This window comes from Alexandromys fortis, unplaced genomic scaffold (assembly GCF_014885135.2).
Source record: "Alexandromys fortis isolate MF-2015 unplaced genomic scaffold, M_Fortis_MF-2015_v1.1 scaffold_85, whole genome shotgun sequence".
Lineage (NCBI taxonomy): Eukaryota > Metazoa > Chordata > Mammalia > Rodentia > Cricetidae > Alexandromys > Alexandromys fortis.
The window spans coordinates 1,253,258-1,265,347 of NW_026067975.1; the positions used below are offsets into that span (position 1 = coordinate 1,253,258).

Here is a 12,090-nt window from a genome sequence, read left to right on the forward strand (position 1 = left end):
ATCTCATAGCGCTTTGCTTCATTAGGTTGAGGGTCAGATTAATTTTCTAATCTATAGGAAATCAGCACAGGGCTGTACACACTGATTTATCATGATGGCGTGGGCAGTGGTCTCTCTCTGAATATGATTATTCCTTAGAGGCCACTTAAGCAACTGCCATACCACTGTCTTCCATTGAGAGAAGGCTTTTCCCTACAGTGGCCTTTTCCAAGATGGCCAGAAACTAAATAGGTGTCCATGACTCCACCCCAAGAGTCTGGCTACCTACCTGTTAACCAAAGCCCAACTTGTTCCACCTGGAAATCCAAGTTTCTATTCTCAAGGCCTTCGGACCTCAGGCATGTAGATGGCAAAATGGAAAACACAGTTACCTACATCATTTGCATCTGTGAATTATCAGTACAGATGCTCAGCCAGGTTACGCTGCAGCAGCAAATGGCCTCACAATCTCATTGGCTTAAAATAACAGAGGTTTATATTCCTAACCCAGCGTTCTTCTTGGATGGGGCAAGATCCCAGCTAATAGCGTAGCCTCTATCTAGAACACTGTTTGTCCCAGGAAAGATGAACCAGATATGTGTGACTTGTGGACTATCATTTAATACTTCTTTTCTGCTATGATACATCACTTGGGTTCTCATTTCTCCGAACATGTGGTTGAGTTGATATTACGGGTCAGAGAAGTATGTCATGCACGCACACATTCTTCTATCGCCCAGGTGCAATGGTACACCAGGCACTTGAAGAGGGCCTTCCTAGCTAGGTTCTACCAAGAACCTCTACCCTGAACTGTTCTACGCACTTAACTGTTCCTCCAAGAAAGTAAAAGGTTTACTGAGTCAATAATGGTGAAGCCATTTCCATGTGGTTAAAGGTTGTGCCCTCATGGCATTGCCTGGCATAACTTAGATGTTGAGTACACATTTATTGAGATGATAGGGAGCGATGCCATGCATCTGCTTGTTGCTCAGCATCTGTCTTTCTGAGAATACTATAGAGTGAGCCTTGATCTTAGATGGGACAGTTCCTCGTTCAAGATCCTCCCACTTCACCCCTTCTATGCCCTGCAGTGGACTCTGACGGCCCCGTGCCCATCACTCTTGCCACAGTCCCACTTTGAAATGCTAGGACACTCACTGCCTGTCCACATTCAGGCCATGCACAGCAGAATACAGACCTAAGCAACCACACCTCCACATCCCAATTTACCTCAATCATTGGCCTGTATCCATAAATCTCCCCAATTCTGCCCTGTCTCCATTTGCTGCTCAGAGCAGTGATTCTACCCTGGTAGAGCCCAGGGAAGCAGAGCTCATCACTGGTTTGGAGCCCCTAGCGCTGAGACTACAGCTGTAACTCAACAGAAGAACACAAATCCTTTACATTTAGTGGCTCCAGGAATTGTCACCAAGGATTCCAAAGGAGCAATGTAAGCATACTGGGATGTGCAGTTGCTGCCACACCATGACTGCAAGTGGCATGCCTTGTTTCCCACAGCTTTCCTAGAGAATTCTTTGTGAGGAAGAGGTGAAAGAACTTTGGGTGGAAACAAATCTTCTTTAGTTTGTTTAAGCATACCAAGACCTACATTCAATCTGTTAAGTCCATGGACGTCTGCACCATCTGGCTAAATGCGTCATGTTCTCCAACAGGCAACATCTGTGGACAGAAAAGGGAGAAAGGAAGACACTGAAGCTCTGCTTAGGTGGCCTCAGTGTGCTCCCCTGGGAACAGACACCAGTACGGAGAAGGGGCACCTCTTGGGACTGGGGTGATCATCTCAGCTGGCTAGTCATTGGACACCAGGCTGTGTCAGGCTCACATCATCTGCATGTCACAGCTGCACCTGTCTCTAGCTAGTCATGTGGCAGGGTGACCCTGGTCTAGTCGCTTCCTCCATGGGCACCGGTTTCCACGTTTGCTGCCTCCACAAAAAGTGTGTATAGAAGTTTGTTCCAGTTGAGTGAGGAGATTCGGAAGGAACCTGGGCTCTGGGCTCCCTCAATCTGGGGCCTCTTACCTAACAGCATCCCTAGAAAATGCATGTGTGAATCATGACATCAAGTTTGCCCATACCTCCCACAGAGAATTGTCAATGGAGAGGCTGCATCCCCCGCCTTCTCAAGGATGGCCCTGCTAAAGGCCTTTTCAGGATGAATTTAATGCAGTCTAAGTAGAGTATCTGTACTCAAAGGAATCATCTTTTCCCATGTAGTATATCCAAGCCAATGAATATGTACCTGATGGTCCATTCCAAACCCAAAGGGAAGTCTGGCTAAAATGTACAATATAATGAAGTATATTGGTTTCCAATGTGGCACCTTCCTGAGGAGTCTCCAGGGTAGGAGACTTTCCATGACAGCTGGCCTTGAAACCCAAACCCTGGATAAGATGACTTTCTGCTCTGCAGAGGTCAAAAGGCCAATGACCCAACAGACCTCAGATAGTGCACACTTCCCAACACCCATCAGCATCTTCGGCGGGAGGCAGCTGCTCTCACCTTCATACCACCAACACAACGTTTACAATGTCTGCTGAGTGCCTTGCCCGGAGACAGCCACACACACAATCCTGGCAAAGCTTGCATTCCCCAACTAATCAAACTTACATAGCAGGAGGCTCCCATCTTACCTGAGCAACTGAGCCCTCTTTCTATAAAACAGAGGCTGCTGCTCCATAGAGTGAGTTGGGGCCCAAGGGTCCTCCCAGGAGAACAGTCAGCTCTTCCCTCTCCCTAACCTTCCACAAAGCTGTCCTGTGGTGGGTCCTGTATAATCTTGCTGGTTTAGAATAAACCATCCTGCTCTAGCCTGGCAAAAAACCCACAGTAATGGTGTTGATAAAATTGTAGCTCACACTAAGAGAGCACTCATCATGTGTTAAGCATTTAGCTGCAAGCTTGAATACATAATCCTATTCGGTCCCCACCTACACCACGGAAGGTAGCACAGTCAGGGAGATTAAGGGACATTTTTCCAGTCACAAAGCTGCCAAGTCAAGCTGCCAGGTGTCAAATCCAAGTGTTCAATTGAGTGCTGCAGCCCTCAGAGCCCCTGGTCTCAAACACCGTACCATTTGGCTTCAACCAATGGTTGTAGAAAAATGTAGGGTGTACAAAGTGAGTTACCACCTTCTCTCGAGATGAGAACCCGGAATTTTCCCCAATCATAACCCTGATCATACTATGTTGTCTCTTAGAGTCTCCATTATAATAAGTATCTGATTCACCTTCATGTGGACAGACCTTAGGCATGGGGTTAATGTTCAACAGATGACTGACAGGTTAATTGATTGATAGGTGCCTGAATGAATCCATTCACCCAAATTAAGCCCTGGCTGTCTGCAGGAAATCGAGCTAATATAAGCCGCGTGGTTGGTTCTCTGACACTTCAGGCTATTCTCACGCTTTTCCTTGTACAATAGTTGATTATACCTGCCTGGACATATGTATCACTTTCCTCTGCAAGTTACCAATGTGTACTTAAGCAGACCAGAAGCAAGTCAGAGGCTGGAATGATACTGGGCTCTTTTCTGAGCCACCTAAGTCAGGAACGAGCCCAGACCTCATTCAGTACACTAGCTGCATTCTGACAAGGAAGCAGAAGTCAGAAGGCAAGGACACTCCCACCTGCAGGAAGGACCCATGGTGCTTTTATCTCTTCCCTTTGCAGGAGCATCCTCAGGCATCATCGACCTTTTGCCATCCCCCAGCGCGGCTACCAACTGGACTGCGGGACTGCTGGTGGACAGCAGTGAGATGATCTTCAAGTTTGATGGCAGGCAGGGTGCCAAGATCCCCGATGGGATTGTGCCCAAGAACCTGACAGACCAGTTCACCATCACTATGTGGATGAAACATGGCCCCAGCCCTGGCGTGAGAGCCGAGAAGGAAACCATCCTCTGTAACTCGGATAAAACTGGTGAGTCTCTAACCTGCTGTGTCCCCGATGGCTAGACAGACAGAACTCTGGCGGGTGTGCTAAAACAGAAGCAGAATAGCGAGCTTGGGAATGCATTCTATGCTCTGGTTTTCCAACTGCTGATTTTCCACGATTCGGGTAAAGTAGGGTTAGGGAAGAGTGCAAAGAAAAGGTGTAAACAGCGAATGCGGCAGTTTGGATCAATAATCTTTAAACTGAGTTCCTCAGAATTTCCCTGTCTATGGAAGCACCTTAGGGCTCCTGGGGCGGGATGGTGGTGAGGAGGACTTCATCCCTCCTGCAACAAAGAAACTACACATTTACTATATCATACAAGTGTTTTCAAAAGCCCTTGTTTGAAAAAGAGGATCCTGTCAACTTAAAGCAGTAGTTTGAAAGTGAACAAAGCTAGCTAGCAGGTGCTGAACATCTCTTTCATGCTAGTCCAGCACAAGGTAGCTCTGGGCATTGACCACACCCCATCACTTACAGATGCCTAATCATGTAATAGTATCATCCCCCTCATGAGCTATTTATACCGATTAAGTAATTTAAATACACACCAAGCTCTCAGAACATTGCTAGTCACTTAGAATGTATGGTTGGTGTCAACTGCTCTTTTTCTGAACCTTTATGAGGGAAATTTGATGAATGCATTATTGTCTCCCATCTTAAGGATAAGGAAACATTCAATGAGACTCTATCCATCTTGTCCTAGGTGGCTAGTTACACAGCCAATAAACACGGGAACCAGAATGTCAGTTTAGCTTCTGCTAAGTTCACATCCTACGGATGTGTCACTCTGCCTCCGTGTGCACATGAGCACACCACACACACGCACACAAACATGCACACACATGTCTTGAGATCTTTTGCCAGGTTTTAAACTCTGCCTTTAATTATGATTCCTGTCTCTGATTTCAAATGTAACTTTTGTCGGGTAAATCAGCGTTTCTATCTGTAAGGCAGCACAGAGAGTGGTAGCTCAGCACATGCTGTCAGACAGCCCAGGTCCACAGGTCACCTAGATGGCTGTTGAAGTGTGACCTTTGAGGAGTTATTATGCCCCATAAGCCTCGGTTTCCCCATATGCCAAGTGGAGGAAATAAGTATGAATTAAAATATGAAATCATTTCAATAAGATGCAGAAGTAGTGGACTATTAGTTCAGGTGATACCCTGGCACCATCATTACTATTTCTAAGGTTATTCCATCTCATGTCACTATAAGACCTCTACATTTTCCATCCATCCATAGATCCTTGTGGTCTATGCTGATGTTTTTCTTTTCTATATAGATTCTAAGCCAGGATTGCCTGACTTTTGCCTACACATAAGATTAGTCCATGTAGGAGGAATCAGCACCAGCAATAGATTTTTCTCTGGGATCTTCAGGCAGGAAAGATGTCATAGTCCTGCACTAATCTTGGGGCTGGGCTTAGTGGTCTCGTCCTAGCAACACCTGGTGGTTGCTCTGGATATAATGGCTCTAGGTCCAAAGTTCCCCTGAGGCCTCAGGATGGTACAACTGATCAAGACTTAGCAGATACAGATATGAGTATTTTTTGAACATGTGTCAAATGCTCCCGGGAAATAGAGAAACCAAACAGTGTTTCTGCCTACACAAGGGCAAGTAAAACAGGAGAGTTAGCGTAATGAGCCAGCACAGCACCACTGTCTAAAACAGTGTATGCGTGTCTAGGAGCACTTACTGCACACCCAAGAGCCAGACTCTTACAACAGAGGCACCACAGGCTCTTGGTAGAATAAGCCAGCAAAGCTTTATGGCATGTGGGTGCCAGGACCCCATCCTAGGTCCACAATTCAGTGCCTCAGAGGAACTCTACTGGGCAGCCGTGGCTGCAGTCTGCAATAACACCTCCCCATTACAGAGGATCACCAGCAGGATGCTCAGCACCTCAGGCCTGCAAGGTCCCGTGCCTCGACTCTGCCCTTGCAGGAAGCCACACCTTGCAGTTAGTTAAAGGTTGGCATAAAGGGCTAAGGAGACGGTATAGTGGGAAAAGGCACTTGTCTCCAATCTGATGATTTGAGCTTCATGCCTGCAACGCACGCCTTGGAAGGAGAGAAACAATTCCTTCAGATTGTCTCCTGACCTCCACAAATACAAGTTTATGCTCTCGTACCCATACATGTATGGGTACCTTCACACACACACAGACACACACACACACACCACATGCATCATAAATATCCGTCTAAAAAAGGATTGTTACAGAGAAGGTGTAAATGTTTCAGTCTATCTTAGCTCCCTGGGAGGACAGTACTATAAATACAAAATATTATGATTTAATCAAGGCCTGATTAGGACTTTTATTTTATATTAGGAAATTTTTACAGTGGCAAGGTGATGCACATTGCAGTAGAAATGGAGAAAGCACAGGAAAGTATCAAAATATACAAGCCACCTAAAATCCAAACACTTGAAGAGACATTATCTGATAACAGACTATTTCATTAAAATGTTACTTTTATCTCTATGAATAAGAATGTTCTTCCCATTTCAATTTATTTTCATAATGCATATGGGACTATTGTTTCATATATAACTATACCCAGGCCATATCTCCATGTAATAAAGTATTGTTTTCTTGGAAGGGTGTGTGACAGAAAACTCACGTTGCTCCCCACAGCAGTCTTGAACTTCTGAGCCTCCTGTCTCTAAATCCCAGGTGCTAGGATTACAGGCATGCACCACAATGCCTGACAGATAAAATCATCTTTAAGAACTAAATTGTATGCCAGCTTAAAACTCTGCCATGTAGATTTATTATACTTTATCTAATGGCTTCTTTTGTCAGCTACTTATAGTATCTCTCTTCAAAGGCAAGTAGAGCAATGCAGTAGTGAGTGGTCTAGAGCCTAACATTCACACATTTCTGTTTCCCGGCTGGAAGTTGGATGACTAAGTCAAAGAATATAAATATTGAGAAAATTATGAAACTGGCCTTCGTGAACGTCAGATTGCTTTGGTGAACAAAACAAAATTTGCTAATGCTGGTCCATTATAAAGTCATCTATAAATAGTTGGATGGCAGAATTGATTAGTCAGCAAAGGTTAACTGTGCAGAAGAAAGAGAGAGAAAAGAAAATTCACTATAATCGTTACTGCCGATAAAGCCCTCAGTGGCCACCACTCTCCTCTCAGGGTTTCGCTCATTTGTTTGTTCAGTGGTGGGTAAGGAGGACAAAGCTCTGCTCGGTTCAGGTGTTCTGAGACAAGAATCCTAGCATTGTTCATTCTGGTTATACTTAGCCATTAAAGAGAAAGAACACCGTCGAGTATAAGAGAGTTTTATTGTCAAAGACAGCAGGCTGTATGTTTCACCTCTGATCATTACCTTCCACTTCCCAGAACTTGGTCACCCAGCCACGGAGAGGGTATGAGAATCAACCAACCGCACATCTGACTACAAAGGGTTAGGTGCACACACAGCAGTCCCTCTGCCACAAGGGATGCTTGAGCGTTTGCTGGCCTTTGTCTCCCATTCTCTGTGTGAGTGAGGCTCTTGCCTGTGACCACTCACAGTTCCTCCCCAGCTCCTGCCCTGCTCCATACCACCTCCATGCCCCCACCTCTGCCCTGCAGCTGGGGTCCCTTCTTGCTGGGGGTCTTCACCCCACTTACTTTGAGTTCAGCTGGGAACCGTGAATGCTCAGTGGCCATACACAGGGCTTGACATTTCCTACTGGGAATCCTAAGACACAGGGACCAACCTGACCTAGCAGTAGCAGAGCATCAGCCCAGGAGGGAGGACTACAGAAACCCTCCCACCTATGAGAAAACAAGGGTGTGCCCACAGCCCCCGAGTGACTAGAAAACTGCTCAGAAGGATTTCAAGTGTGAGAAGAGGTGGGAACCTCCCCCACTCCCTGCTGCCTGATGACTGATCAGGAGATGCTCCTTAGCTTGTGTGTTGATCCAGGAGTCTGCAGCAGTGAGGCAGAGGGAAGGAGAAAGCGCCTAGGCTGAAGGATGCTCTAGCAAAGGAGGTCTGTTCTTCCAGTATTCCTGGTCCACCTCTTCACCCCAGTTGATTCCAAATAAAGCTAACAAAGGTGGAATAAAATATTTCTAACTTTTTTTCCTAACAGTTAGTAGGAACACAGAAAATCTGTCATATAATCATGAAAAAATCATTTGGTAGACTACTCATAACCAAGCCCAAGGGGTTTTGCCAACCCAGAGGTTAAGAGTGGTTCCTTCCAAACTGGGCACATGTAGTAACTGCCCATCCTCCTGCCATTTTTGGGTTGGGGTCTAGAGAATGCAGATGCTTGGGTAGAAACAACATCTAACTTAGCTGTCTGCACTGCTGTAGTCCCAAGGCACAGCAATGGCCTTTATAATAACCAACAGCCACTAAACATCTGTTTCAGGCAGATGCTTTACACACATTTCCTCGTTGTAGCAATTAAGATGCTATCCGTTACAGAGATGGGAAGTCCAGATCACATGACATCAGATAACTTTAAAATCAAGCCAATGCAGAGACTGTAGATTTCTTGTACCTGAAAACTCCCAGATCTTTGTTGACTTCATAGCCTCTTGTAGGTAAACTGTGATCAAGGTACAAGTTTTTCTATGCATTTTCTCAGATCTGTGAACATGTACCAGTTCCAGATTAGCAAATAAAACTGCAACTGCCAGAGACCTCGTGTTTTATACTGCACTTCTCCCAAGGAAAGAAGGCATCCCTTAGGTTCACATTCTGCTGGTACCCATCCCAGAACTACCTAGGAAAGTACTAACTATTGACCTGGACCAAGTCCTGCCAGCCAGTTCTCAGCAGAGGCCGTGTGGCCAGAAGAATGGCCCTCTCTGTTGATCTTGGGCTGGCATCTTGAACAAGTTCATGTGTTGGGGGATTGACAGGAGCCTATTTAGCCAGAGCCAATTAATGCTCATCTCTAGAAATGAGGCCAGTGTTGACTTCATTGCAAGGTTTACACAGGAGATACAGGAAACTACTCCACTCTCCCTACCCTAATTCAGATAAGGAAACTGTGACACCAAGAAGCTAGATGACTCCTAATATAATCAAAGATACAGTTCCACAGAAGTCCTTTTTTTTTTTTTTGAAAGATTTATTTTACATGCACTGGTGTTTTGTCCACATTCATGTCTTTGTGAGGGTATTGCATCCCCTGGAATTGTAGTTACAGACAGTTGTGAGCTGCCATGTGGGTGCTGGGAATTGAACCCTAGGTCTCTAGAAGAGGAGACAATGCTCTTAACCACTGAGCCATCTCTCTAGCCCTCCACTGAAGTCTAAATGTAAGGCTATGTTCATCCCTATACATGGCCCATCTACTCATTTACCCACTTAGAGTGTGCCGTGCATCCTAGTAAATGTCTCTGTGTTCTACAGCCAAGTAAAATGTGATCTCTCCCTGCCGATTCATAGTGTCTTGTGGCTGTAAGTGTCATGGCAAAAACCATGACATAAGATTTCCTAAGCAAGTAAGGAAGTCTTTTCATCAGAGGAAGAAAAGTTCCACTGATTGATCACTGTGCCTGGGGAGGGGGGATTATTCATCGCTTTGAAGAGCCACAGAGTTATGTCTAATGCTGGAAAATCAATTTGTCTCCTCCTAGCAGCTAAAAGTAAGGCAGGCCCTCTTAGCATAGATTAGGAAGACAAAAGAGATGTGTTCTGTGGTCACTGTGTCAAGACTGAGAAAATAAAACCAATCCCAGAACTCCAGGAGAAATCACCCACGCTGGAGGAGCCCAGGGATGGACGGGATTGGCAGAGAGCCCCTGTGAGTACATACCACAAGTTTGCCAACATGATCACCTTCCACTGGCATCTGATGGAGAAGAGGTTTCAGGCCAGTGTCTAAAGGCAAGATGGTTTCTCCAAAGAAGCTTTTTTAATGGGCCCTCCCAGTGCTTATTTCATTTCAAAGTCTTCCCCAACATATGTTCTGGGAAATTAATCAGAACCAATTATAGATAAGAAAACGAGAGAGACCATTTCTTTGTCTTCTAAACTGCCTAGCCACATAACGCAAGGCTCTTTGGGTGGAAGCAGATCCTCTCATGCCCCAACCCCATTTCTGCCTTTCAGAGATGAACCGGCATCACTACGCCCTGTATGTGCACAACTGCCGCCTCGTCTTCCTCCTGCGGAAAGACTTCGACCAGGCAGATACCTTCCGCCCTGCAGAGTTTCACTGGAAGCTGGACCAGGTGAGGCTCTTAGGGCATGTCTTCTCCTCTCTCCTTTACAGAGACCATCCGTTTGCTCTCAAGGCCGTGGCAATGGGTAGACTCTCTCCAGGTCTTCTCAGTTTCTTGGCTTTGGAAAAGTCAGTTCAGGAAGGCACATAGCCTCTTAAGTCAGGGTGGAAACTGCCCCCTGTAGAAGGGAAAGGGGCCACAGGTGCCAACTGAGATGCCACAGGGTCAGAGATCTGTGCACCTGAATCCACTTGCTTTTTGTTGAACTCATGGGAAAATGTCTGTCCTGACTCCAGGCCCAGCTGAAGATCTCTGTTGACACATCTTTGGTCTTTGTGTCATTGAGTCTCACGTCTTGCCTTTGACGGTTTCCTTTCTCCTTTGGGTGACAGTATGGCTTGCTTTTGATGACAGGTGATTGAGAACAGGGACCTGAGGACTTTGAAGAAAGCCATGACATGGAGCATTGTTGGCAGTGTCTTCTTTTTTCAGAAGTGGGAAAGCTGACTCGTTGGCGCTTTCTGGCTTGATCACAGGGCCTGGCACATCACACTTCTCTACAACAAATCACTAGGTCTGGGCTGAGTCCAGAGCTTTGAAGTGTGTGTTCCCGAGGGCTGTACAGCTCTGAGACTGCCAACGTGTACTCATTTCAGGGGGAGGGTGCTTCCCAGTGAGGAAGCAAGACTGATAGGGCCTTCCCCGAGAGGTGAACGTGGGCATGGTTTTATTTTTTTAAAAACGGTCTTAAATAAGCAAAAGGGAGAGGTAGGGGTGAGATGTCAGTTAACAATGCTTATTTCATAGTCCCTAGCGTCTCAGGTCTCAACCCCTTGTTTTGTTTTTATTCTACTTTAACTTCATCCCACGCTGTGTGTGCTGTGCCCTACAGAAATATTTTCTCCATTCTTGACCCGCTGGTATATTGCGATCTCACCGTTTCTAGGACCGAGTGTTTCATAATCCCATGTTTTCTGTTTCCTTACTACTCTGCCTCTTCTCCGTCTTCTCCTAGCCCCTTCCCCTGGCTCCCAGGGGGACTGACCTCAGCAAGAACTCACTCCTGTAGAGATGTGAGCCATTGCTGTCCCTTCCATCCTCACAGACACTCCCATGGATGCTCTGTGGGACCCAGTTTCCTCAGCCCCGGGAATTTCCTCTAATGGAACCTCTGCAATGTGAGCAAAGCAAGGGCAGTGTGGGGAGCCAGTGGCAACTGTCTGACCTGATCGCAGAAAATGCTACCCGGCTGGATCCTGGGAGACCGAAAAGGCAGCATGTGTGTTCATCTGCAGTTCCTTCGTTGTGTTAGGGATTCTGGGGCTCGGAGGAATGGTAAAATCTTGACATTGTTTATATGATTTCTCAGCAACCTCCCAGCTATGTCCTGACGTGCCAGATGGCTTTTATGGGATGTTTTAAAATATATAATACAAATTGAAGTGAATTAAAATAAATTCCATATTGTGAGGGGTTCTTTAATAAGAACATTGCCATACTGGTGGAGATAATTATAGTTACCCTGAGGCATTTTCTGAGATGGGATTGAGAAACAAGGATACAGGCAAATGAAGTTGCAGGGTTGGAAATTAAAAATAGACAAAGAAGGAATCCTGGTTGTGTAGATAAATATATAGTGAATTTAACAGTTCTGAAAGCCAGGCAGTTAAGGAAGGGCTGAGTCACTGAGCACATTCCAAATTACCTGGGTCCCATGGATGTTTCTTCCTTCCTTCCTTCCTTCCTTCCTTCCTTCCTTCCTTCCTTCCTTCCTTCCTTCTTTCCTCGTTTCCTTCCTCCCTTCCTTTCTTTCTTCCTTCCTTCCTCCCTCCCTTCCTTTTTTCTGTCCTTCCTTCCTCCTTTCCTTCCTTTTTCCCTCCTTCCCATCCTCTCTCCCTCCCTCCTTCTCTCCCTGCCTCCTTCTCTCCCTTTCTCTCTCTCTCTCTCTCTCTCTCTCTCTCTC

General features: G+C 45.9%; 1 protein-coding gene across 2 annotated transcripts in view; it reads left to right on the top strand.

Moving 5' to 3' along the window:
- Positions 1–12,090, top strand: part of Clstn2 (calsyntenin 2) — a 554,741-nt gene that overhangs the window by 465,730 nt on the left and 76,921 nt on the right. For both annotated transcript variants that reach the window (XM_050157231.1, XM_050157230.1), the window contains exons 7-8: positions 3,672–3,920; positions 10,015–10,136. In XM_050157231.1, the coding sequence (XP_050013188.1) occupies positions 3,672–3,920; positions 10,015–10,136 (371 nt within the window). The remainder of the gene's footprint in view (positions 1–3,671; positions 3,921–10,014; positions 10,137–12,090) is intronic.